The sequence below is a fragment of the Copadichromis virginalis genome, linkage group LG17 (genome assembly GCF_057382275.1).
Source record: "Copadichromis virginalis isolate Kocher_CV1m ecotype Utaka linkage group LG17, C_Virginalis_male_GT1.1, whole genome shotgun sequence".
Classification (NCBI taxonomy): domain Eukaryota; kingdom Metazoa; phylum Chordata; class Actinopteri; order Cichliformes; family Cichlidae; genus Copadichromis; species Copadichromis virginalis.
Window position 1 is genome coordinate 37,411,937 of NC_140634.1, and position 23,047 is coordinate 37,434,983.

Genomic DNA, 23,047 nt, shown 5'->3' on the forward strand with positions numbered 1-23,047 from the left:
GTGCCTTCCAAATTCTGGCGAAGATCATAAAACTACCTTATCTTAATGTGTTGTCCTCTCTGGTTTATCTCAGGGAACGGCCAACAGAAGATGACATCACCCAGGAATCAGTAAAACTCAGAGACAGCCTGTGTGGTGAATTTCCATATGATCACATACATGATTGTTTTTTATACCCTTTATGTTGTGTGTATGGGTCCAGTGTTGGTGACACCAGGAGCTTAATTGATGTAATATATGTTGGATTGTGATTTTTATTTATTTATTATTTTCCCCAGCCAGGAGGTCGATGTTGTTTAATGTGACCTCAGGAAGCTTGGAGGCATTTGGAGGGGAGGCATCCAGAGTTGAATTGTAAGAGATTTTTTGTGCAATACCGAGTGTTTGTTTATAATGTGACCTGTTACTGCCTATATTTGTCTGTGACCACCTACGCATTCCCTTGATCTATAAAGCTAAGATACATTATGCCTGCATGTGTGTATTTGTGTGTTTTCTTCCTCAGTGAAACATCAGAGCTGGTGTACTGTGTTGCTGACCTCCAGATGAGCAACCAAAAGCTGCAGGAGGAGGTAAAAAAGCTCAAGCAGGTGGTGGAGAGCATGGAGGAGAGTAACCAGAAGCTTGCGGAGGAAAACGAGGAGCTACACAATCAAGCAAAAATGTAAGATGCTTTTATGCGCATGTAAACATACAGAACACAGACACGGTATTAGAGCAGTCACAGTAGTAATGTCCATTTGTACTTGTCGTCTTTGACAGTAACCAGCAGCTGGCACAGAAGGAGAAGATGTTGAAGGAGGAGGTGGAAGAGATGAAGGCCACTCTGAGCTGTACGGAGGAAGGCAGAGCCCGTGCCTCCGCACACAGCAAACATGTGGTGAGTCAAAAGTGTTGAAATAGAATCGTCTTATTATTTTCTTTTCCGCTGCCTTGCAGCAGTTTTCAGTCAGTTATGGTAGTTTTATGAAACTTGTGAGTTTTTTCTTTTGTTTTAAACTGAGCACTTTCTTGTTTGAGATCTTTTTAAATGTCTTATTTGAAATCAGTTTCTCTTTAGCAAACAGGTGGTTGAAATATGGACAGCTGGTGTTAATATTCAGAATGAGATCTTTTCTGATTGGATGATAAGATTTATTTGCTATGTGCAGGTTTGTATACAGTATGTACCATAACTTGTGAGGACGCATTTATAATAGTAATCTGTAGTTTAGGGCAAACACTCAGAATATATAACAGAGCCAAACGCAATAATGGCCTATGTCTTTTTAATGTTTATTATATTGATTTTATTTTTTTATCCAGGAGAGAGAGAACCAGAGTCTCATCGCTAAGATTGCTTCTCTTCAGGAAGAGGTGATGATTATAGCACAGTTCACAGTGAAACGAATGACCTTACTGCACGCACACCAGTAGCACTCAGCAATTCCTAGCCCTCTTGCGTAGTATAATGTCACAAGTTTGTTCATGAAAGGATGTGTCCAGCTGCTCTAACTCCCCTCTGATGGTTCCTCAGAACTTTAAGGTCACTATGGAGACAGATGAGCTTCAGAGGAGAATAACGGAGCTGTGTGATATTAACGCTGACCTTCAGGTACCTTTACTGTAAAATATACTTTTATATTTTGAACTGTTATTTTATCTCTCTCTCTCTCTGTGCTTCACTCAAATATGCCCTCAGTTCTGTATTTGACGATATCTGCAGCGCTCATTGTATTTCTGTTTCTGCCATGTTTAACTTGCTGTGCTTTCTTTATATTATGTAACTGCTCTTTTCTTGTCCTCAGATGCAGATTCACTCTTTTGACGCAGTCATTAGTGAAAAGGATGCAGTGATAGTAGAGGTCAGTACCTAATCTTGTTGAATTTTTATTTTATTGTTGCTGATTATCTTTAGAATCTTGCATAATGATATAAAATGAGTGTTTTTTGGGTTTTTTTGTTTTGTTTTTTCAAAAAACTCCCACATTTTGTGTCATTTGCATTCTTATACAGAAAAGCAGACAGATAGATGAGCTGAAGGCAGCAGTGGAGGAATACTCTTCCATTACAGAGGTTGGTGTGCTCAACATCCTATCAGCTCTTGAGTTTCTACCTTGCTTGATTTTTTTTTTTTTTTTTGTTGTTATTTATAGACAGAAATATGTCACTGAAGACAAAAAGCCTTCAGCGACATATTCCTGTCCTCTGTATTAGTCATCAGTGACACGCTAGCAGTTTGGTGTGTTGGGTTCAGATGTGGGAATGAAATCACCTGCCCTCTATCCAAACACGCGCCTCATGGCCCGCATGTTTATTGTAGTGTAGAAAGGGTAGACTGCACGGACTGCCTTTAACTATCTAATGGGTTGGGATGACTCATGATTGCGTTATCTGTTGTTGACTCCAGCTGCTGAGGGTGGACAAGAACAAGCTGGAGAGGCAGATGCAGATGATTCTCCCAGACTTGGCTGGGTGAGTGAACCACAAATAACCTGAAAATAGAAATTTGAGTTTAAATGTTTAGACTGAGGATTGAGGGACAACTAAGACAAAATGGATTGAAAAGTTTTATTTTGTGTGCACATTTCATCGTCACTTTTTCTATTAAGTGTCTTTTTCTTAACCTGAACATCAATTCCCTTTCTCCTGTCTCTTGCAGGGCTAGTCTTTCTTTGTCAGTGGCTTATCGGATGAACCAGAGCAGCTCGGGATCCTTGCAAACAGAGCTCGCTCTGGCACAGTCACCACTGGAGGTCAGCACTCTCATGCTCTGTCTCATTTATTCATCTTTCTTTTATGCCTTGTATTACTGCCACTTCTACCTGCTTTCTGCTGCTGCTTCATTAATGTATCCATCTAGTGTTGTTTTAGCTTGAAGTTTGATGTTTACTCTTATTTCTTTGCACAATGTTTTCAGTATCTGGTCTTTTGCTTCTGATAGTGAATGAACTGTTCTTTGATGATTAGTCTTTTCCAGAGTGTCTCACATAATCGGTACACATTGCAAAGCAACACAAACCGCTGTCCTAACATCTGATGCAGCCATTCACAGGCCGCATACTTAAGAGACCACCTTCTTTAATCCGTAAGGCCAGCAATGTTGTGGGGATGGAGCTGGACTCCCTCAAGGTGGTGTCGGAGAGGCGGATGCTGTCCAAGATAAAGACAATGTTGGATAACACCTCCCACCCACTCCATGACATGCTGGTCAGTCACAGGAGCACGTTCAGTGAGAGACTGAGATTACCGAAAAGCACCACTGAACGACACAGGAAATCTTTCCTGCCTGTGGCCATCTCCCTGTACAACGCATCCACTTAACACACTGGTTACTGCTACAACTACACATGTTTCTTTTCCAGCTATTTATTTATGAGTGACTTATGTATGTATATATGTATATATTGTACTATTCTTAGTTAGTGTATTGTCTGTCTTGTCTTAATGTTGGTTTATAATGGAGCACTGTAACAAAAAATAATTTCCCCCAGGGATCAATAAAGTATTCTGATTCTCTGCAATAATAATTTTTAAGAAAGCCTTTGACTTGTTCATATAAATCTATTGCCCCTGTCTACAGGCTCCCCATGGAGTTGACTATTTGTCCACTACAAGCTTTGCCTCCCCACTGGATGAGACTCTGGACAGGGAGGTGCTGCTGATGCTGCAGGGACCCAGCCCTGAACACATGGCACTGGAGTTCAAAAACCTCATAAATAAACTGGTAAACCAGTCTCTCTTATGTTGTATAACATTCAGCGTTTTCATTTCTAACTGCACCTATTTGGAATTTGAGGTGTAGAGATGAAGTTGAGTTGCTGAGGGTTGTGTGATCCTGTCTTGAAGTATTCCTCTTTCACTTTTGTCTCTCAGAAAAGGGACTTCAGAAAAGAAACCGACTCTGTCTTAACTTCAGTTAGAGTTTTGTTAGATGACCACACACAGACAGAAGGCGACACCAGTCTTCAGGTGAGATACACTTTTACATTCACATTTTGAACTTTACAGTCAGCATCAGCCTAGCTAATAATGCTGTCAGTGTTGACCACAGAATAAGTGTCTGTGTACATTTCTGGGTCTGAGTAATTCAAGTCTGCAGATGGCTATACTTTTTAAAATATGAGTCATAAAATTATATAAATTATTCTTCCTCCACCTGTTGCTCTCTTTTTTTCCATTTATCACAGCCTATCTGCTCTTTCTATCCTTCCCACCCACCATTTCTGGTCTCGAGAGCTCTCACTTATATAACTCTCCAACAGGCCCCATCCAAGCAGTGCTGTTTAGTCAGTGTTTTACTGTGAGCACAACCCACTTCCCCCTCCTCTTTCACTCTTTCTGTGTCTCTCTCGCTCACTCTCTCTCTGTTTCTCTTCCCCCCTCCTCCTGCATTGTTGCCACTCTGCATTCATTAGCCACGTTCTGCCATAAAGCAGTAAACATGCCAAATGAGACAGAAATCATTAGTGTACCTGAGCTGTGCCAGTGTGTGTTTTGCTGGTTCTTCAGCGTGCTAGCTGTCACGGAAAGAGTTTGTGTCAGTTAGGTGTCACAACTTTTGGGGGCGTAAAAGACACCCAGCTATTAAATCTGCGGCCTTTTTACTCGAGCGAGAGGCTCACCCCTCAGCCTCATCTTCCTACAGACTGTGCAGGCCGAGCTGGACGCACGTAGGGCAGACTGGGTCCTCAGCCTGGACCAGCTGGCCCAGTACACTGACTCACTGGAGAAAGAGCTGATCAAAATGGCCGGAAACATGAGGAGGTCCCGCACTGAGATCCTCCACCTTTCTGTCAGGTGAGTACATCTTTGCTGTATGCGCTGCCTGTTCATGTGTAGCTGTGCATGTGAAAAAAGGTGGGCAGTCAGAACCGAGCGATCCGTTAAACACTAACGGCAGTTCTCGTTTTGAGTCTGGTATGAGAGAGGAGGTGGATGAAAGATTAATGCCAGGGAAAATCGATGTAAGAGAGCAGAATTCCAGTGGATCTTGTGGCGGCTAATCAAAGACGACTTGCTTTTAAGGTAGGGAAACTTTTTTTTTTTGAGGCGGAGTTGTTTTGAGTAGCCGTGATCTCATTGGTTGGATTAAACACTTATAGGCAGAGCTAAAAGGGAAATATCCTGCTAGAAAGTAATACTGGCACCACTGAAGATAATGAAGACTACAAGCTGGTTAAGCATAGCAGCGTAATCACTGATTTAAATGCAGTCTAGACATAATGAGTTCCCAAGGTTAGCTGATTAGACTAGCTGACCTTTCAAGTCCATACACTATCTGCATAGGCTTGTTAGGATGCTTACAAGACTTCAGGTTTTGTTTGCTTCATGGTGCTTTCCTGGTAACATGTCAATTTTAGCTAAGCTCTACTTTTGGGTCATCTGAGCAGTGTTTCTAAAACCTTGATTAGTCTAGATAAATAACCACACACACAGAGTACTCAGACCGCTGCAGGTGTCACTGAGGGGGGGCTCTGCTTGTCCAGGCTCTGTTTCAGTTGGGCAGTCAGTTGTTGTAGTGAATGGAGGAAAGACCCGTTAATCATCCTGACCTCAGTGACCATGGAGGGCCTGCCTCACTAAGTTGGGTCTGGGCCATTCCTGGATTGTATTCTGACTCTGGATGGATTTGTCTTGCATTCTACGCGTGTCTGTTGATGTGTGTTCATAGAAACGGCCGTCCCCTTTGGATATATATAACAGGGTTTGGTCTGGTGCACCACAAGACCAGAGGGAGAGAGCTGGTCAGACTGTCCACCTGGGATTTAGAAGCTCAGCTGTCAGGGTGATCTTGTTTGGGGGTGGGGGGGAAGAAACTGCAGAGGGCTCACTGTAGGTTTAGTTCTGGATCACTTGAAAATCTAGACTGTTACAGACTGAAGGAAGCATTACTGGGCCAGTCGGAGAACTGGCGCTGGTCACCCTGGGCAACAGAATGGGACACTGCATGGGCCTGCGGATTGGGTACAGTATGTCCGCTGTACTTTCTACTAGGATCTGCTTGCATGGGCTTGGATAAGTCTTCAGACAGTTTAGATGTAGCTACCCCATCTTTTCTTGTTAAACTAATAATGCTTGAGCTGTTATTAATGTGGCACCGTGTAATTGCATACAGGGTGCAGGAGCAGGAGAACCAGAAGCGGCAGCTGTGTGAGGAGCTCGAGCAGCTAAAGACCCCTCAGGATAGCAGAGAGGCCTCATGCCAGACACCTGCACTAGAAGAGGAGGTCAGAAAACAGGGGATGGGGCTCATTATGCTTTATTTTATTAAGTTTTATGCCATAAACGATTGCAGACCCTTGCTTTCACCATTCCTAGAAAAAATCTTCATCTATAGTCTGTGTGCATAATTATTTGCATATTCAATGAGTAAGACTGAAGTGTGATGTACACCATCTGACAGATCACTTTGCACTTTTTAAATCCTCTCTCAGCTGGGGTTAGAAAATAATCAGATGTAATAATATATATGTATGCTCTTTTTACATTATTACCAGTAACCACAATGTGTGTGCATCACTGGAGAGACAGCTCGCACTGTATTCAGACAGTAGAGATAGTAGAGGAGAGCGTACTGCGAGCTGGCGACTGAAGTGGACATGTGCACCCCCGCACATAAATACACATGCACGCAGAATCAGATGCAAGCACACACCTACGCACTGCTAATAACACGCTGACGCATACTTGAACATTTCCATTCCAACACCATTGTTTTACTCTAAAAAGGAATATGTGAGGTGCTGATGTACCTCACACAAATGCATATGTGTATATGTTTATACAGCAACCATATACATGCATACAGTAACCAGGCTGTCCATAACAAATAAGCTTTAAGTTTTAGATATTTTACAGGATAGCCCTGAATTAAACCAGGCTGCTGTGGACGTCTTCTACATCAAGCTGGCATGTTTGAGAGCTTTTCTTACTGTAAATACTGTATTTTGTTTTATGGTGATAGTTCTCATAATACCTAAGTGTGTAGTTTGTTTGACCAGAAGCAGCAATAGCTGTACAGAAACTTGGCATCAAAAAGATTTTTTTTTGTAACTGTAACTATGCCACCTTCAGTCCTCCAGATGTTTTTTTTTTTTTTTTTTTTTTTTTTCTTTTTTTTACTAGAGTGGGTTTTGAAATGCTTCTGCAAATTTCACTTTTGCATTTTTATTTTTAGGTTGGAGATGACTTGGACTGGGACGAGGAATTTGCTATTCAAGATTTCCTTAAGAATGAGCTAGCAGAGAGAAATTGCCAAGTACATGACGAGCAAAGAGAAGAGAGGCTCGAGGAAACGGGAGATAAAATAACAGACAGAGGTGAAGAGGAGGACGCAGAGGAGAGGTGGACAGTGGTGGATAGCGGCGGGGAGGGAGACGTGAGGGACACATCAACTCCGCTGTCTGTTGTCACAGTGGAGGCCCAATCTGGGCAGGGCACAGTGGGAGAAGGTCGAGGTGAGTGAGGACAAGAGTTAGGCATAACGACAACTGCTCACGCTTTAAAGACTCACAGGGTGTTGATTTTGAGTTGGCTTTAAACAAGAACAAATATTCCTCGTTATCTCAAGGAAAGTTGAGACCTTTGAGGAGTTTTCCTTGAGCCCTTAATATCCAGTGTTCAGCATAACTGGCCCAGAGCTAACTGGAACCTCTTGGCCAAGCCAAATAGAGCTAAATATAGTTCAGTATTTTTCTAGCCTTGCTGTGACCCATGTGTTCTCCCTCTTCCTAGCTCTGGATTAAATGCAGGAGAATCGACTGTTTAAAAATGAAATATGAGCTAGCGTCATGGAGCACGACTGTGATCTGATACATCCTGTAAATGTTTAGCAAGAAAGTATTGAAGCAATTGTTTGAATGGGAACTTTTCCAATCTAAAATTATAGCTAATGATTTGTTAATTTGCAAAACTCTAACTGAAGTGTTCTTCCAAGCAGAAGTTGTTATAGACAGCATATTTTATCTACACGGAGGTTGTTTAACCAGGTTATTGATTTGAGAACATTTACAGACAATGCCAATTTTTTTCAGTGACCTTGAATTCACATATACCTCCAGTGACGAATCAGTCTACGCTGTATATGATAAACTCTTAACAGATTACCATTGTCTTTGAGTGCTGATTTATTTGTGCGTGTGTGTGAGATAAACTGGATTATTCCCCAGTAATTCATGGGAGTCAGCTACCTTTAGAACCAGTACAGTACTCGCTCACTGTCTTACTGTAAGGATGCTCAATCTCTGAGGCCATTCTAAGCAGACCCCTGCCTTCTATGGTTGTTGTGGCCCTGGGCTTCTAAAGGTTCAGTGAGGGAATGTGTGTGTGTGCGTATGTCAACACAGCACGAGAAATCCTCTCTTCCTCAAGATCCTTCTATGGCCAGGTGTGTGACTGGTCTGAGGCCATGAAGTGAGCACAGTAATCCCCATTCCTCTGTCTGCATGAGCGGTTGGCAGGCCGAGAAACAGAAAACAAGTGTGCAAGTGTGGTCATTAATGCCACCTTAGCCATGGATGGTATTTTAACCCCTTTGCCCCTCCCTCGGCTCAGTTCTTTACATAATAGACTGTCTGACCTTTTATGGCGACAGTGCAGTTGGTTTGTGAATTAACCCCAGGATGGATTTGACAGGGCTCTGGGTTCTCAGCGATCAGCCTCGTTGTTTTGTCATTTTTCTCAGCCTCCTCCTTTCTCCTCTCATTTCTTTGTTTCATTTTTTTTCTCATCTTCCCTCTGTCCCAGGTTCTGCAGCCTGTAGTGAGTCAGAGCCAGAGGTGACCTGTCAACCTTTGCAGGTACATTGAAATTAGGTGCTCACTACATTTGAATTTGAAGGTCATTTTTTAACTTTTGCTCTTATTATGCTTGATCAAAAGATTCACTTGAAATGACACAACTTGGTTAACAGGCTCTAATGTTAAGTTATGCTGAAGCCAAATAAGAATACATCTTGGTGGGATGTTGCAGAATGAAACCCCATTTAAAAAAAAAAAATAAAAAATAACAGGTTTTCTTTCCTTGAAACATATTTTTAATCAAGATTCTCAAATGTATTTTTAATTAAAATCAACATGGCCAAATTCATATTTGATGGCACATGTGACAAATGGGTACATAAGTATGTCCTATATCATTAGATGTAGCTGTTAAAAGAGATCTAAAAGCATTGCCGTGGAATTTGGGATCGCCTTAGCTGACTAGCTAAAACTGAGACTGTTGCTAACACTTTAGCATCTGAAACCTTTGATTACCTAGAGCAGGGGTGTCCAACTCCAGGCCTCGAGTGCCAGTGTCCTGCAGGTTTTAGATCGCACCCTGGGTTAACACACCTGAATCGAATGATTAGTTCATTACCAGGCCTCTGGAGAACTTCGGAAATGCTGAGGAGTCATTAAATCAGCTGTGATGGATCATGGACACATCTAAAACCTGCAGGACACCAGCACTCGAGGCTTGGAATTGCCTACCCCTGACCTAGAGTAATGTGACCTGTCTGAATACCTGCTCAGATTTTGCTGTTAAGAATACATGTCCGCCATTCAATAGATGGCTTTCTTTAAAGGGGGTAAACTAAAAAGATTTTTTTTTTTCTAAACCATCTATCTGAAGAATGTGGATTGTGAAATCAATTTACTCTGGTTGTCTTTCCTCTATGACTCCCCACTCCACTCTCAACTATTACTGATGTTGATCTCTTGAGCAAGACACTGAATCATCAGCAACTCTGCCAACAGTAGATGAGACTTCAGCAGCACGGTTCCATTAAGCTGATTTGATGCTTATTGCACCTTCCACGGTTCATTTAAGTTGTTAATATTTAATTTGGCTGCAGTTGAAAATATAACCATATCTGTCACATGCGACTGCAATGAAGTAATATAATGCTTCATATTATTAACAAACTCAGTTTGGATGACCCAGCATCAGTTGGCTGTGGTCAACGGCAATAATAATTACGCAACTAGCATTTGTGACAATCTGTGGTGTTTGAAGTTTTGCAGAGGTCATTGTCGGCATATTTCTGTCATATTAACTGTACGGAAGTAACTTTCTGTTAAGAGCAGTGACTCTTTCATTGAAGTCTACCTATTCAGGGATCCTTTTGACTTATTAAATTTCAAGGTCTTTAGCTGCAAATAACTGCTTTGAATGTGCTGAAATCTCAGTTTCTTCTGCCTGTCATTGACGGCTGTCTCTAGTTTTTTACTCCACTAAATAAGAATTTATGATGTAAGATATTAAACAGTGTCTCTGCCTTCCTTTCCCTGTCCTCTTCTGTCATTTGCCTACCAAATTGCTCGTCACATATTATTCACAGCCTCTACATACAGTCAGCAGTCTGCATGCTTGTACAGAAACTGCTTTTTTAAATTTTATTTTTTTAATAAATATAGGTTGTCACTGATGAAACGCTACGATCACACTGATGTGAAAGGGAAAAGTAGCTATAATCTTGGCGTCTTGCACTTGCTTATCTTGCATGTTATGAATTCTTCCCACTTGCTCACTGTTTAATTAATTTCATGCCTGTGAGGTTGATAAAACCAATTTAATCACTCATCAATGCTAGCATTATGAAAGTGATGTTTGCTTTTGAATTTCTATGATGATGACAGTAATTGGGGGTCTTTCCAGCAGCCCATCAACGATGGGGCAGACTCTTTGTGCTTTCTGTCATCTGTAAGATTTTGTTGACTTATGTAATGTCTCCTCATTTGACAGAGATTTGTTTCTATTGACTGTGTGCCTGCTGTTTTAGTATATGGTGTGTGCTGTTTAGTGTGCTGCTTATTTGATCTTTTCACTCCTTTTCTCTTTTTTTGAATATTTGTCAATATTTCTGTGTGCGTGTGTGCACTTTTTTTTTTTTTTTTTTTCTTCCTTCCAGGAAGACGCAGTGGTACCACTGAGCTCCCACTCACAAGCTGTCAGCGTTACACAGCCAGAGGCGGATGCTCTCCCCGATCTGCCCCACTCAGAAAATAACGGTAAGACCTCCTCCTCTGTCTCTGTATTACACTTGAAGTGCTGATTACTTGCTATCTTTCTGTTTCACTTTCCTCTCCCCCTGCTGTCAGCTAGACTCCAGTTCAACTGTTTGCATTTACACCTTAACCAGAGTGAGTCATTTCCTGAATGGCTTGGTATGCTGTTTGTTTAGACAAGACAAGGCTTTACTAAATCGTGCAAGATGATCACATGCTACTAAGTAGTCACATCACTTATGTTTTTAATGACCTTATGCTGTGTTTATTTTGGTTGAACTTGTATTTGGTAAGCAAACCCTGCATTACTGTTTCTTGTTATCTTTGTCCTATCCTATTTTATTTACTGGATAAGGAAGTTGCAAAATTAACTTTTTTATGATGATTATTGTGGTTAAGTATGACCTAGAGAGGGGAAATGTGGTACTAATGCGTTAAAATGGTTTCTCTGTATATGTGTAATTATAACTAATGCTCATGTACTGTAAACTACACGCAGTTTGAACTGAATTAAGTGCAAAATATTACAAAAGAGAAACTCGTAATTGTGAAATATCCTATTATATTCACATTACTTCATACTGATAGTCTATAAATAAACTAACTTTGGCTCTTGTATCAGCAGGTGCAGAGGCTTGTGAAAATGGACAGTCTGACTCCTGTGGTCCAGCTGAAACTTTGAGAAACTCACCTGATCAGAACCAAACTATAACTCCTGTTAGCACCCCTCCCACAGCAGCTGATATGGTTTCTCCCAACAGCACCTCACCTGGATCAGACGAGACCATTAGCCAGACTGAGAGGTGACTGACAAACATTTGACTTTGCTACCAGGAAAAAAGAAAAAAAAAAAAAAAAGACTCTTGGATTGCTGTCATTGACTTTTTTATCATTGCCACTAGGGGGCGCCAAATAATAGAATTTTGAAGTTGTTTGCAAGAAAGACAGTTGTAATAGCTTACATTAAATTGTGAGGCTAGTTTGTTGCAATCAGTTCACAAGACTTGATAGAGCTGCAAAACAAAGATACTTTGTGTTTATTTGTGCTGATAGAGTGAGAGTCATCAATGTGCAAATGGGAATTTCCAAAAGACAGAATATGATAATGAAATTGAAGAGAACCAGAGGATTACTTATCACTGATGATCAACTAGTGATGTGGTAATTTGAATATATTGTGAATTGCAACCACATCTAGTGTGAAAGTTGGTATGAAATGGAGATGAACATTTCCTGGTCAGCCTTTTCCTTCAGTGCCACTGAAAAGGATCATTGTGTGAGGTCTGAACTGGTAAACCTCACCTGGGGCACAGAAAACATGTCTCTTTAGTACACAATATAATTTTGTTACTCAGTCTCACATGGTTATTCTTGCATAGCAGCATAAACGGCCTCTTTTGAATTGGAACTTGAAAGGAATTATCAGTAGTCACAATAGTCATAACTGAAGCAGTCTTTCATGAAGTTTGAACATTTCCCTGCGACTTGGGCAACATTTGCTAGTCAAATGGGCGTTTTCATTGCTGTGGGAGGAGTGCAAAGGCTAATTGGTATCTCTGTGCCCATGCTTTGCATAGGCACAGTCTACCTCCACAGAGATGAAGTCTGTTCCTCATCTCTCTTGCTGCCTTTCACTGTGTCAGTTATTAGCTAGCTAGAAAGTTTATCAGGCATATCAATAAAGAATCCAAAAATGGACAGTACCTAAAAGTTGATCTCTGATCTTTCAACTGTTGTCGGCAGCCAGCCAACCAGTGTGGACCACGAAGGAGAAGAGAAGAGAGGCAAGGTGGACTCAACTGCCGGAGACATGAGCTATATTAAGGTTAGTAGCAGAAGAGAAGTGCTTTAATGCATAAATGAAAACAATTTCCTCTCATCTTTTCAGCGCCCACTCATGACTACTTCCCCTTCCTCTTTTTGACACACTTTTTCTGTTTGCAACTTTGTGTGTGTTGAGTCAGTGAAGGTGTATTATAAAGGGAGGTGGAGTTCAACAGGCTGGGCAGGGGCTGGGTTTTCCTTAGAAAAGTGAAAAGGTATGTGATCAGACTGATCAAGCTAGTTACATCAGGAGTTATGGGCTTGACTGTCAGCTTCCCTCAGCTCTGTTAACATACAAGGCAAGTGTGTTATACCTCATACTGCTCATCAAAGTCTGTGTTAAAGTTCTTTACTTCAAGATGTCTCAGGTTTGTGTAGTTCATAAAAAACGATGAAAAATCTAATATCTGTCAGAGCATGTTGAAATCGGTAAAGTTTACAGGCAAAGAAGTTTATACATAGTAGCTTAATCAAAACAAAATTAAGTTTTGTATTCATTGAAAAAGTATTAGATATGAGATCTCAAGAACAGAGTCTTTAATTTTTTAAACAAGAATTTAACTCAAATATAATTAATCACAATCTGAACGTGTGTGTTCTTTAGCATTTTTGCTCAACAAGTTAGTTACACAGTTACTTGACTGCTATTTATTAGTTATTTTTACCTCTTAATTTATTGGTTGGTCTTGAATGACTTCTGTGTCCAGATGAATGGGTTTTAAAAGTACATTTTTGCAAATTACATTCCTTTGTTTGGAGATTTGGAACCATAGATGTCTGAGTTGTTTCACCACGGCTAGTGTACGTCCTGCTCTCTGCCAGATCTGTCGGTTTGTTTTTAGTCTCCTACTTGATGTTAACTTTATGGCCTGCCACCCTACTGAGAGATAGTGATTGTTTTTATTTTTATGGCCAGGTCAGTGTTTATAACTAAGAATTGGGGCCTTTTATCTTTTTTAAAGTTGAGTATTCTATTTGAACCCTATTATTCAAATATATTCAAACTGTAATTTTACTTGTAAATGAATCCATTTTCATAGGACTTCGTTCATATTGACAACAAGAATATAAATAAAGTCAACCATATTATTTATCCCAATAGTGGCACTTTTTATTTAGTTTCAAGTGGATGTGACACAGCATGCGAAAACCTGACTAGTCTAAAATTTCCCAGATTAATATGAAAAAAACAAACAAATGAATAAACACATTTATTTTGTTGATCAATCATTGTTTATTTTTTAGGACTTTTTGACTTGACAATGTCAAACTGTTCATTCTTTGATTAATAACTGCAAAAAGATACTCACAGCATGTTTAGAAATGATAAAATTTAACTGAATTTAAAAACTTGTTTCGTACTAAGTTTACAAGAAATTGTTCATCGATCCCAATGTCGACACCGTCACCGTCCTAGGCCAAAGAAGCAAAAGTTGCCAGCATCATCAAGGGTGCAGATTTTGCTTGCGGATTGTCCAGGTTTCACCCCTAAGCCCGTGTCGCTGCACTGAGCAGGGGCTCCTGTCTCGCAACCGAAAGGTTTTCTCAATGATGAGAATGGTGTGCTGCAGCTTGTGCATCAGAAACTGTTCGGTACTCTACATTTTCAGGCATTGTTTTTAGAGATATTTGTAGACTGCTGCAAGATGATAAGCATTGCAGATCCTGGAAAGTCCAGGTCTAAAGTCTAAATGCAGCATTACAAATTGGAAATCTAGCACCACAAGAAGAACGTTTAATCAGATTAATGTATTCACAATGTGTGGTGCTGTAGTGGTTTTTCACCTCACAGCACGAGAGTAATTTGAGAAGCCCTGTGATAGACCAGAGTGTCCAGAGTGCACACTTCCTGTCACTCAGTGGCAGTGTAAATGATGCGTGACAGACCCGACCACATTTTCAACGCCTTTCTGCACTTTTATTCTCCGGTTGTCGTAACTTTACACTCTAAGCTGCAGCTTCCCAGCAGCTAGCCGCGCACATCAACAACAACATCGGGACCCAGTTCATTCTCCTTTTATGCCGGGGAGGTGTGATGAGCTGTTTGAGCTCAGATGTATCGCCTCCCCTGCAGCCACGCCTCAAACCTTTCCACCTTTTGCTTTGGGTGTAAAATGGTGTTGAGAGTCCAAATAAAAGGAGACTGTTGCATCAGGAAGGGATTCTGATGTAAAAGTTTGCAAACATCCGCATGTTTCATGATGTGGACCACCTCCAGTGCTGTTGGTCAACAGGATGTCGGTGAAAACTGTGCTACAGTTGGCCGAAGACAAAGGAAGAGGAGAGGAGTAAGGCCTCTTTGGAGGAAGCCAGAGTAGAAAAGACAGGAACATGGTGGTGAGAGTAGGGCTCAAATTTGGCTGTTGTCACCGAGGAGGATGCTGCGCTGGGATTATTCGCTCTGGCGACCCCTAAAGCAGCAGCCAAATAAAGAAGCAGTTGTGTCAGAAGTCATATTATCTACACTTATTACACAATATCCTACTGCTTTGGTCTGAGCTCTCACCTTGCTACGTTGTATGAGTGTATTCATACAACTGTGTGCACACAGTCCGCCTCCACTACTTAGCACTGTGCCAGTGTTAACTGTGCACTCTTCTCGGCAACACACACTCATAAAACAGCAGAGCTCTCCATGTAGCTCCACATTATATAAGGAATCAATCCAGTCTTTCTGTTCCACACGCTGTACAGCTTAGATAGCATTTCACTGCCATGGGACAGGTACGCTACATGTACGCGAACATTTATGTGCATGCAGCTTTTAACAATTTCTTGGGACCGAAAATGTGCTTCAAGGCCACCTTGTGTTTTTTCTCATCCTTTTCTTTGTCACTTTTAATTCGGTCCATCTTAGAGCCTAAGCCAGGACCAGTCGGCCAGCAGATCACCAGCTGAGGACAGGTGAGTGGTTCAACGTCAGCTTGGAGAAAACTTCGTTTCAAAAAATACCATAAATAGACGTAAAAGTGTAGGTTGCTATAATACTGTGTAAGTAAAAGTATATATTTTCAAGCACAAGCCTGCTACCTGTGCTGGTGGAAGAAGAGGAGACTGTGCAGGACGGTGCAGCTGGGGTTCCAAAAGCAGAGCCCAGCACGGCAGGTAAAGAACTATTTACAGATATGCGTGCTGGAACAAGAAATGAACCACAACCAGAAATGGCTATGCTCTTTGTTCGTGCGTCTGTGTGTAACTTTAACCACCCACACAGCAAGTCTTCTTTCCAGGGACAGGCCGGCTCATCAGCAGCAAGCCAACCACCCTCTCTGACAGCAGTCCTCCTCAGTCGGCATCATCTGTCACACACACCAGTCAATCAGGGAGTGGCATGGCCAGTACGATCTCTGGTCCAAGCCATTCAGAGGTTAGTGAAGGAAAAAAGGACAAAAATAGGCGAGAACTAGTAAGACCTGCACACTGACTTTGCTCTTAACTGCTTAACTCCACTTATAAATATTACTTTTAAAGTAATTTGAACTTTAGTTTTCTTCTTAAGGCCTTGGAGAAAGGTAGTGGATATCTTAAATTTTTAGCTTTCCCACCACATGTAGTCAGATTCTATCTTTTAAAAAACAAAAAAAAACAAACAAATTAAAATGTATAAAATAAAAATCTTACAGCATTTTGAAATACAAAGCTGTAAGATGGCACCATTAAGGTGACATTTGACTGGACCGTGAAGAGAAATGCAGCTTTTCTTGCTGAGTGAGTGTGTGCGTGTAATCATGTGAACACTTGTCTATGACCACGAGAGAGGGAGGAAGAGAGTTTGAGTTTTACCTCTACTCAGGATCGGATCATTCAGAATCTAGAGCCAAGTGCACAACCAGCTGTGTTGACTCTTCAGCTCCAATTCATTATGTAAAAAGTAGTGAAATCCATGAGAAATACTGGTGTTGAAGAGAATTTGAGTATGGAAGAATCGGACTCTGAAGCAAAGCGGGACGAGAAAGAAACTGAGACTGGAATGTTTGTACCGATCTTGCAGGAGCTGACTCGCACCGTGGAGGCCGTTAAGGAGCACAAGGTTCAGGAGGACCAAAATGTAGCCAGCATGGCCACGGACACGGAAAGTATGTTTAAGATATTTCTTGTATTAAAATGCATTTTTAATATTCATGGACTTGAATGACTGCATGCACGCTTTTTGGTTTCCTTATAGCTGAGATGTTAGTCATTCCTGACACTTTCAAAGATAAGAACAAGTAAGACAACTTATCATTCAAACATAATCTGTAAATCATTCGTATGCACATGAAGTTTTCTGATCTTGTCTTTCTGTCTACAGCCTGTCACCTAGTGATAAGGAGATTGAGGTATGTATACCACTGGATCCTGCACGTGTTTGCCTTTTAACCTTGTAAAAAAATGGTGTGTCCATGTAGAATGCTAGTAAGTTTTACTTTATAGTACTTTATTGCTTACTTTATAACTATATTTTTTTTCATCAAGTCTATTAAATTCTCTTGAAATATGAAGTGTGTGAATGTGGAAGTTTCACAACTTCAATGGTGTAACTTTTCTGCTGGTCCAGAACCGCTGTCGATGTTAAGGTAGAACGTATGGAAATGTACTTTATACTATTTTGAGGTGGTGTTTGGGTACTTCTTTTCAGACTAAAGTGCCTCTCTTCTGTTTTCAGGCAGAGTTCCAGCGTCTGGCACTGGGGTTTAAGTGTGACATGTTCACTTTGGAGAAGAGGCTCAGGCTAGAGGAGAGGTCACGTGACCTAGCCGAGGAGAACGTCCGCAAAGAAGTGTCCAGCTGTCAGGGCTTACTGCAGGTGTGTGTGTGCAGCTGTTGAGCGCACACTCTTTTTTTTTTTTTTTTTTTCCTTTGTTATTAAAGTACCACTGGTAGCTGTGATAACTCTGTAAGTAAATGAAGTAGAGGGTTGTTGCACAAACGTAGTGTGATTGAAGTTGCAATATATTGTGTAATTATTGGTTTCACTGAGTAAAAGGGCTGACAGGTGCAAAGGTCACGAGAGCTTCGAAGTGTAGTGGAGTGAATGTGGACAATGGTTTTAATGTATTTTGTACGATTTATTTAATATATGTTAATAATAATATAAATAAGAAAATGTATATGTTGAAATAAAAAAATAAACTGAGGAAATTGTATGATATTTTCTCGCTGGTTCTTCAGCTCTCTCTTTTCACTTTTCCTTTTTTTCTGCTTAGGCTCTTAGTCCTCTTTGTGACAATGACAACCAATCAATGGAGATCATCCAGAGGCTCCAGAAAAACCTGGATATTCTCATCCAGTCCATGACTAGGGTGTCCAGTCGCTCTGAGATGCTAGGAGCGATTCATCAGGTAAGTGGAGAATTTAAACATGTTTTCTGCATAACAAGGAAACTTTTTCATTATTCAATGGTTTCCTTTGTTTGGGATTTGCAGGAGAGTCGTATTGGAAAGGCTGTGGAGGTAATGATTCAGCACGTGGAGAACCTCAGGAGATTGTACACCAAAGAGCATGCTGAGCTGCTGGAACTGCGGGAGACGCTCATGCAGAATGAGAGGTCGTTTGGATCACAAACAGAAAAAGGTTGTACCCTTTTTCTGTTAGACATACAAAGTCTGACCGTAGCATACAATAGGTTGTAAACTCCTGCAAACTCATAATTACTTTTTATATACCAAGTTAAATGCCAAATATGCACTGGGCCTTGCAATGAATGCTTTTGTAGCTGTCCTCACATGAACCACTATACTCACTAGAGTAGAGACTCAGGAATCAGGTCTGTGTAGATTGTGATACATGTGATATTTTGCATGCAAGGGTAACCTATATGTTCCTCTTTCCAGATGACTTCCGTGAAAGAAGGAAACAGTCATCACAGTACAACAAGGTGGATTACACACAATTTCATCATGATCATTTATTCAAATTTCTGTTGACTGTTTTTTAATCCTGTAAATTACAATATTTATTTACCACCACCGCGCGTGCTCTCATAGACAGCCCGGCGGAGCAGCATGATAACAATTTCTCGTGCTGGCCCAGGCAACATGCATTTTGACACAGTGAGTATCAGTTGCAAGACTCTACATCATCACATTGGAAATATGTTACATTATGTTTTTGTTTCTCCACTGTATGTATAATTTCCAAAGATGCAGCTTTCCTTATATTTTAAAGTCTGAACTCAATATTTCAGCTTGAAAATCATTCATTCTTAAGTAATTATTGAAACTGAGAACTTTGGATCAAGTGGAATGCAGCTAGCTAGCTCATTGGATGACGGTATCCTGCAAAGGCTGGCATTTTGTAGTTTATAATTGTAGTTTTTCTGTAGTCCACAAGTTATTTAAAATGTAAATAAAATAAATTTCAAAGGTGTTTGTGAAGCAGTCTTCTCTTAGGTGTGCTTTTTCTATAAAATGACAGGAGGTATAATAGTGTAAAGTGAAAACTGAAATTACATTTTCACACTGTACTTGGACTGTATTTGTAGTTAGACAAACTGCAGTTGTCCTTGACATGTAAAACGTAGGGAAAGTTAAATGAACTAAGAGCAACAAGCAGAGCATTGATACAGAAAATGTATTCAGACAAAATATGATTGTGGTTAAGTTTTATTTAAGAGTATGGTTTTCATGATGGTTTGATTTGTCCCCCCCAACACAGTCCAAAACACAAGATGGCTCAGAGGTTGAATCGGAACGACTGACCAGACGGTCCCCATGGTGGGTATTTGTGTGTGTGTGTGTGTGTGTGTTAAATTATCTTCAAGTTAAGTTACAACAAAATGTATACTCTGTATATAAAGGCAGTGTGGGGTTTTTTTTTGTTTTTTTTTTGGGACTCCTTTTACAGCAAGATTTGAGGGTTCTGGTTGGTTATTAATTCCACCAAGGCTTGTTGCATCATGACTTGAGGGTTGTTGTTGTTATGCCCCTATGTGATAACGTTGGTTTACAGGAATGTGGCAGGGAAGATCACAGCGCGTCCCCCACTCAAACGTTTTAGTAGCTCTGTGCCCTGGGTCGACACTGAAGAGCCCTCGCTTGTGATGAAGGGGTAAGACGTGTGAGGAGGAGGATACTGCACTGGCTGCATCACCAAAGTTCTTTTAGCGCAGACCCTGATGCATAAAAATGGCGGCTCTTAGGTGCAATATTGGTTACAGTATAAGTTTATGCAGAAATAATTTTGATTGTCAACAGCAGATGTTATTGAGAACAAAACAAGAGAATTTTGTTAGTGAGAGAGTGCTGACTGACTTTGTGGGTATTAAAAAGAGAATAGTGAAGCTAGTTAGCAGAAACAAAGTCGAAAGCACAAACCGCAGAGACAGCAAACCACACAGCAGCCATCTTTCATGCATCTGGTCCATCCACATTTGCTTGGGAAAGTATTTGTCTGAAGCCTCTTTTCTATATGATTCAAGATTCAAAGTGTTTATTGTCATGTGTCCAAAGAAAAAAAGGCATTTCTTTGTGCAATGAAGTTCTTTCTTTGCTGTCCACACACAGATGCCAATTAATATATAAATAGAACAGATAAAATACAAATAGTACTAATAAATAAAAGAAGACAAAAAAAAAGACAAAATATTGAAGTGACACATCTTTGCTGTGGACATTTGTGACATGTTTGTTTTTCTTATGGGGCACCGTATGCTTTCACATGTTTGGAAAACTAATGTAAAAGCTAATGCTAAAGATGATGGAAGTCGAGCGCTGAATAATCTCCAAATAACTGAAAGGTTGTGAAATTGCTTTATGGCTTTGTGCTATATTTAAGCATATACTCTGCATTGCTGGGAATGAACTGATTCATGCAAAACAAATTATAATTTCAAACATGACTTCATGTCTGAGAAATTACTGGTCTGCAGGAGGTGAATATAATTCCATGACTGCTGCAGGGGTGTCTCTCTGCTTGCTTTTGTTAGCTTCATATGCATGACTTTGGCATGTGTGCACACAAAATTGTGGTTTTGTAGCAATGGTCATATGTCATTGTGCAGCTCAAAAGTTTGTTTGAATGCCTAACCCGTGCATGCCCACAGGACAGCCTGCAACAACACAGACTGCCAGTCCGAGGAAGAGCAGAAGGAGGAGACAGTGGTGGAGAGGAGGTCCAGTCTCAGTGAGCTGGGCAGCAAACTCACCTCACTCATTCTGCCCCTTAAGACGTTAGTCCAACTAAATGCCCACCGCTACCGTACGGTAGCACTACTGTCTGCCAACAAACCAAGAGACTGACACATGGTGAAAGAGTTGATCATTTGGCTGTGCTCAGGTTCCAGTAGTTGTAACCTGAACGTCTTGTGATATCAGAGTTCATAAGTGGCATATTAATGTTTTTATTTTAGAATGGAATAACCGCTTCATTGCCACTTATGAACTTTCACTAGTTACTGAAATTTTGTGATTGTATAGAGATATTGCATCATAAATCAATAGTCATGTAACATTTTGGCATTAATGATGATATCAATTTTAAGACACCATCCCCATTTATACTATTTGGTCAACACTGCCCTGCTGCTGTGTATAATGATAACGGAGGCCTGGGTCAAAGTATCATTAATACCAGAAATGTAATGTGTCTTTAACATCTGATGTTCACATCCTTTTGTTTCAAAACTTTGAGGACGTTGTGGGACCTAAGTGATGAAACTCTTTCATGATGTAGATCTGTGCTGGACTAGCTTCTATGCTCAAGGGGCTCAGAGGCTTTTGTTTGAAATTCATCATTTCCTTCAGCTGGAGACTTTGTGTGTTTTTGTTTGTTTTTGGATGTGTTCTTTTTAATGCATGCTTTTTTATGTGTTGTGTTATGACTTGTTTCTGCATTTTTTTTTTTTTTTTTTGATTCAACGTGATAACCAGTCCAAGTTCTCCAGGCTTGCTTTTGTCATCTACTAACATGCTCGGCCACCTGTTTTATGTGCAAACCTTGGCCTGTTCCTTTGTTTTCGTGAGGTGACAGATCATGCAAACTATGCAGATCAGGTGTTGTTCTGAACTATCCTTTCCTCTTTTCCTCCCTTTACATCTCTCAGGAATCAGGATGAGCTCTTTGTAATGCTGTAAGTGTGTTGGGAGAAAATACAAAGTGGGAAGTGATTGTGGATTCTGACTTTGTCTAAGGGGGGAAAACACTATTAATGCATGCAAAAGGCCTATGTTTATCTGGAAGGAGTGCCAGTCAAAGGCCACTTACGACCTTGCACGGACTCTAAATTGAAGCGGCATTCCTGCTGTTGACAGATCTCAGGCCAAAATTATCTGTTGCCTTTGCCTGATAAGCTAATGCTGAAATCCAGCTCAGTGCCAACTGCTATTAACAACTGCTGACATCTTTCTATGCTAACAGTGATGTGTATGGTTGTGCTTTGATGCAGTTATAAGATGGGTGGTTTAATGCACTTAACTGCATTTAAATTGTAACTTTAGCCAAGTCACAGCTAATTTACTGCCTGCTGTAATTAAGTTACCACAAATGACCAACAGATTTTACTGTGTTCATGACAGTGTCCTGAAATAAGCTAACTACGTCACAAGTATTTTTGGTAACTTAAGTCTTTCGCTTTATCTTTTTAACATTTTATCTTTTTTTTCCCGTAGTAACCATGTCTTACCTAGTTCGTGTCATAACGTTATTTCGTTTTCTTTAGGCCTAGCCCTTCATCCAGCCCTACATCTACAGAACCAGGAGCGGCCCAGTCTCTGTCCCATAGTTTAACCAGTTCCCAGACGGCAGCAGCAGTAGCCAGAGGTGGCAGGGGTCTTTGGCTTTGGCTAGCCATGATGGTGCTCCTAGCGGGTAGGCTCCTTTTGTTACCATTACTGGTTTAAACCTAGGAGAACCACTCCATTGACTGTATATAAAGGACAGACCGTGACATCTTCCACTCGTTTGTCATGCCCCCACCTTGAAGTCTCAACGTTGATGCTTTGGCAACCCCTAAGTTGTGTAATAATGGTAAAGTTATTTTGGCAAATAAACTCCTTTATTGAGGGCCTAAGCATGCTTGGAAATTCATGAAACTTTACATACCTGTTGATAGTTGGTCTAATTGCAAAATCTTCCTCCACCTGCGTTTTTAATATCGCCCCCTGTTCAGTTTTTCTGAAAATGTGCCATCAAAATCAAAACTGCCATATATGCATTTGACACCAATATTGTACTTTGTTCTTGATACCGTGCGTTTTAAATCTTTACCTAGTATTTTTCAGATAAATTGCATCAAGGTACCCAGCAATAGCACAGCTGTAACATTCAAGTAAAAC

The 23,047-nt window shown here is 40.6% G+C and overlaps 1 protein-coding gene across 5 annotated transcripts in view; it reads left to right on the forward strand.

Annotated features, from left to right (window-relative positions):
• irag2 (inositol 1,4,5-triphosphate receptor associated 2) overlaps window positions 1-23,047 on the forward strand; it is a 28,824-nt gene that overhangs the window by 4,659 nt on the left and 1,118 nt on the right. Inside the window, exons 5-38 of one of the 5 annotated variants that reach the window (XM_085436257.1) lie at window positions 74-135; window positions 279-354; window positions 506-664; window positions 763-880; window positions 1,306-1,356; window positions 1,517-1,594; window positions 1,788-1,844; window positions 1,996-2,055; window positions 2,390-2,454; window positions 2,642-2,735; window positions 3,563-3,706; window positions 3,856-3,951; window positions 4,628-4,779; window positions 6,098-6,209; window positions 7,160-7,439; window positions 8,728-8,780; window positions 10,874-10,973; window positions 11,593-11,773; window positions 12,714-12,795; window positions 15,652-15,698; window positions 15,811-15,899; window positions 16,025-16,161; window positions 16,786-16,870; window positions 16,960-17,002; window positions 17,086-17,113; window positions 17,440-17,580; window positions 17,981-18,115; window positions 18,200-18,347; window positions 18,608-18,651; window positions 18,761-18,826; window positions 19,431-19,489; window positions 19,725-19,823; window positions 20,818-20,943; window positions 22,432-22,580. In XM_085436257.1, the coding sequence (XP_085292383.1) occupies window positions 74-135; window positions 279-354; window positions 506-664; window positions 763-880; window positions 1,306-1,356; window positions 1,517-1,594; window positions 1,788-1,844; window positions 1,996-2,055; window positions 2,390-2,454; window positions 2,642-2,735; window positions 3,563-3,706; window positions 3,856-3,951; window positions 4,628-4,779; window positions 6,098-6,209; window positions 7,160-7,439; window positions 8,728-8,780; window positions 10,874-10,973; window positions 11,593-11,773; window positions 12,714-12,795; window positions 15,652-15,698; window positions 15,811-15,899; window positions 16,025-16,161; window positions 16,786-16,870; window positions 16,960-17,002; window positions 17,086-17,113; window positions 17,440-17,580; window positions 17,981-18,115; window positions 18,200-18,347; window positions 18,608-18,651; window positions 18,761-18,826; window positions 19,431-19,489; window positions 19,725-19,823; window positions 20,818-20,943; window positions 22,432-22,580 (3,416 nt within the window). Of the gene's footprint in view, window positions 1-73; window positions 136-278; window positions 355-505; window positions 665-762; window positions 881-1,305; window positions 1,357-1,516; window positions 1,595-1,787; window positions 1,845-1,995; window positions 2,056-2,389; window positions 2,455-2,641; window positions 2,736-3,562; window positions 3,707-3,855; window positions 3,952-4,627; window positions 4,780-6,097; window positions 6,210-7,159; window positions 7,440-8,727; window positions 8,781-10,873; window positions 10,974-11,592; window positions 11,774-12,713; window positions 12,796-15,651; window positions 15,699-15,810; window positions 15,900-16,024; window positions 16,162-16,785; window positions 16,871-16,959; window positions 17,003-17,085; window positions 17,114-17,439; window positions 17,581-17,980; window positions 18,116-18,199; window positions 18,348-18,607; window positions 18,652-18,760; window positions 18,827-19,430; window positions 19,490-19,724; window positions 19,824-20,817; window positions 20,944-21,816; window positions 21,844-22,431; window positions 22,581-23,047 lie in introns of all 5 variants that reach the window. The other 4 variants (XM_085436260.1, XM_085436258.1, XM_085436261.1 and 1 more) reach the window with 4 other exon arrangements.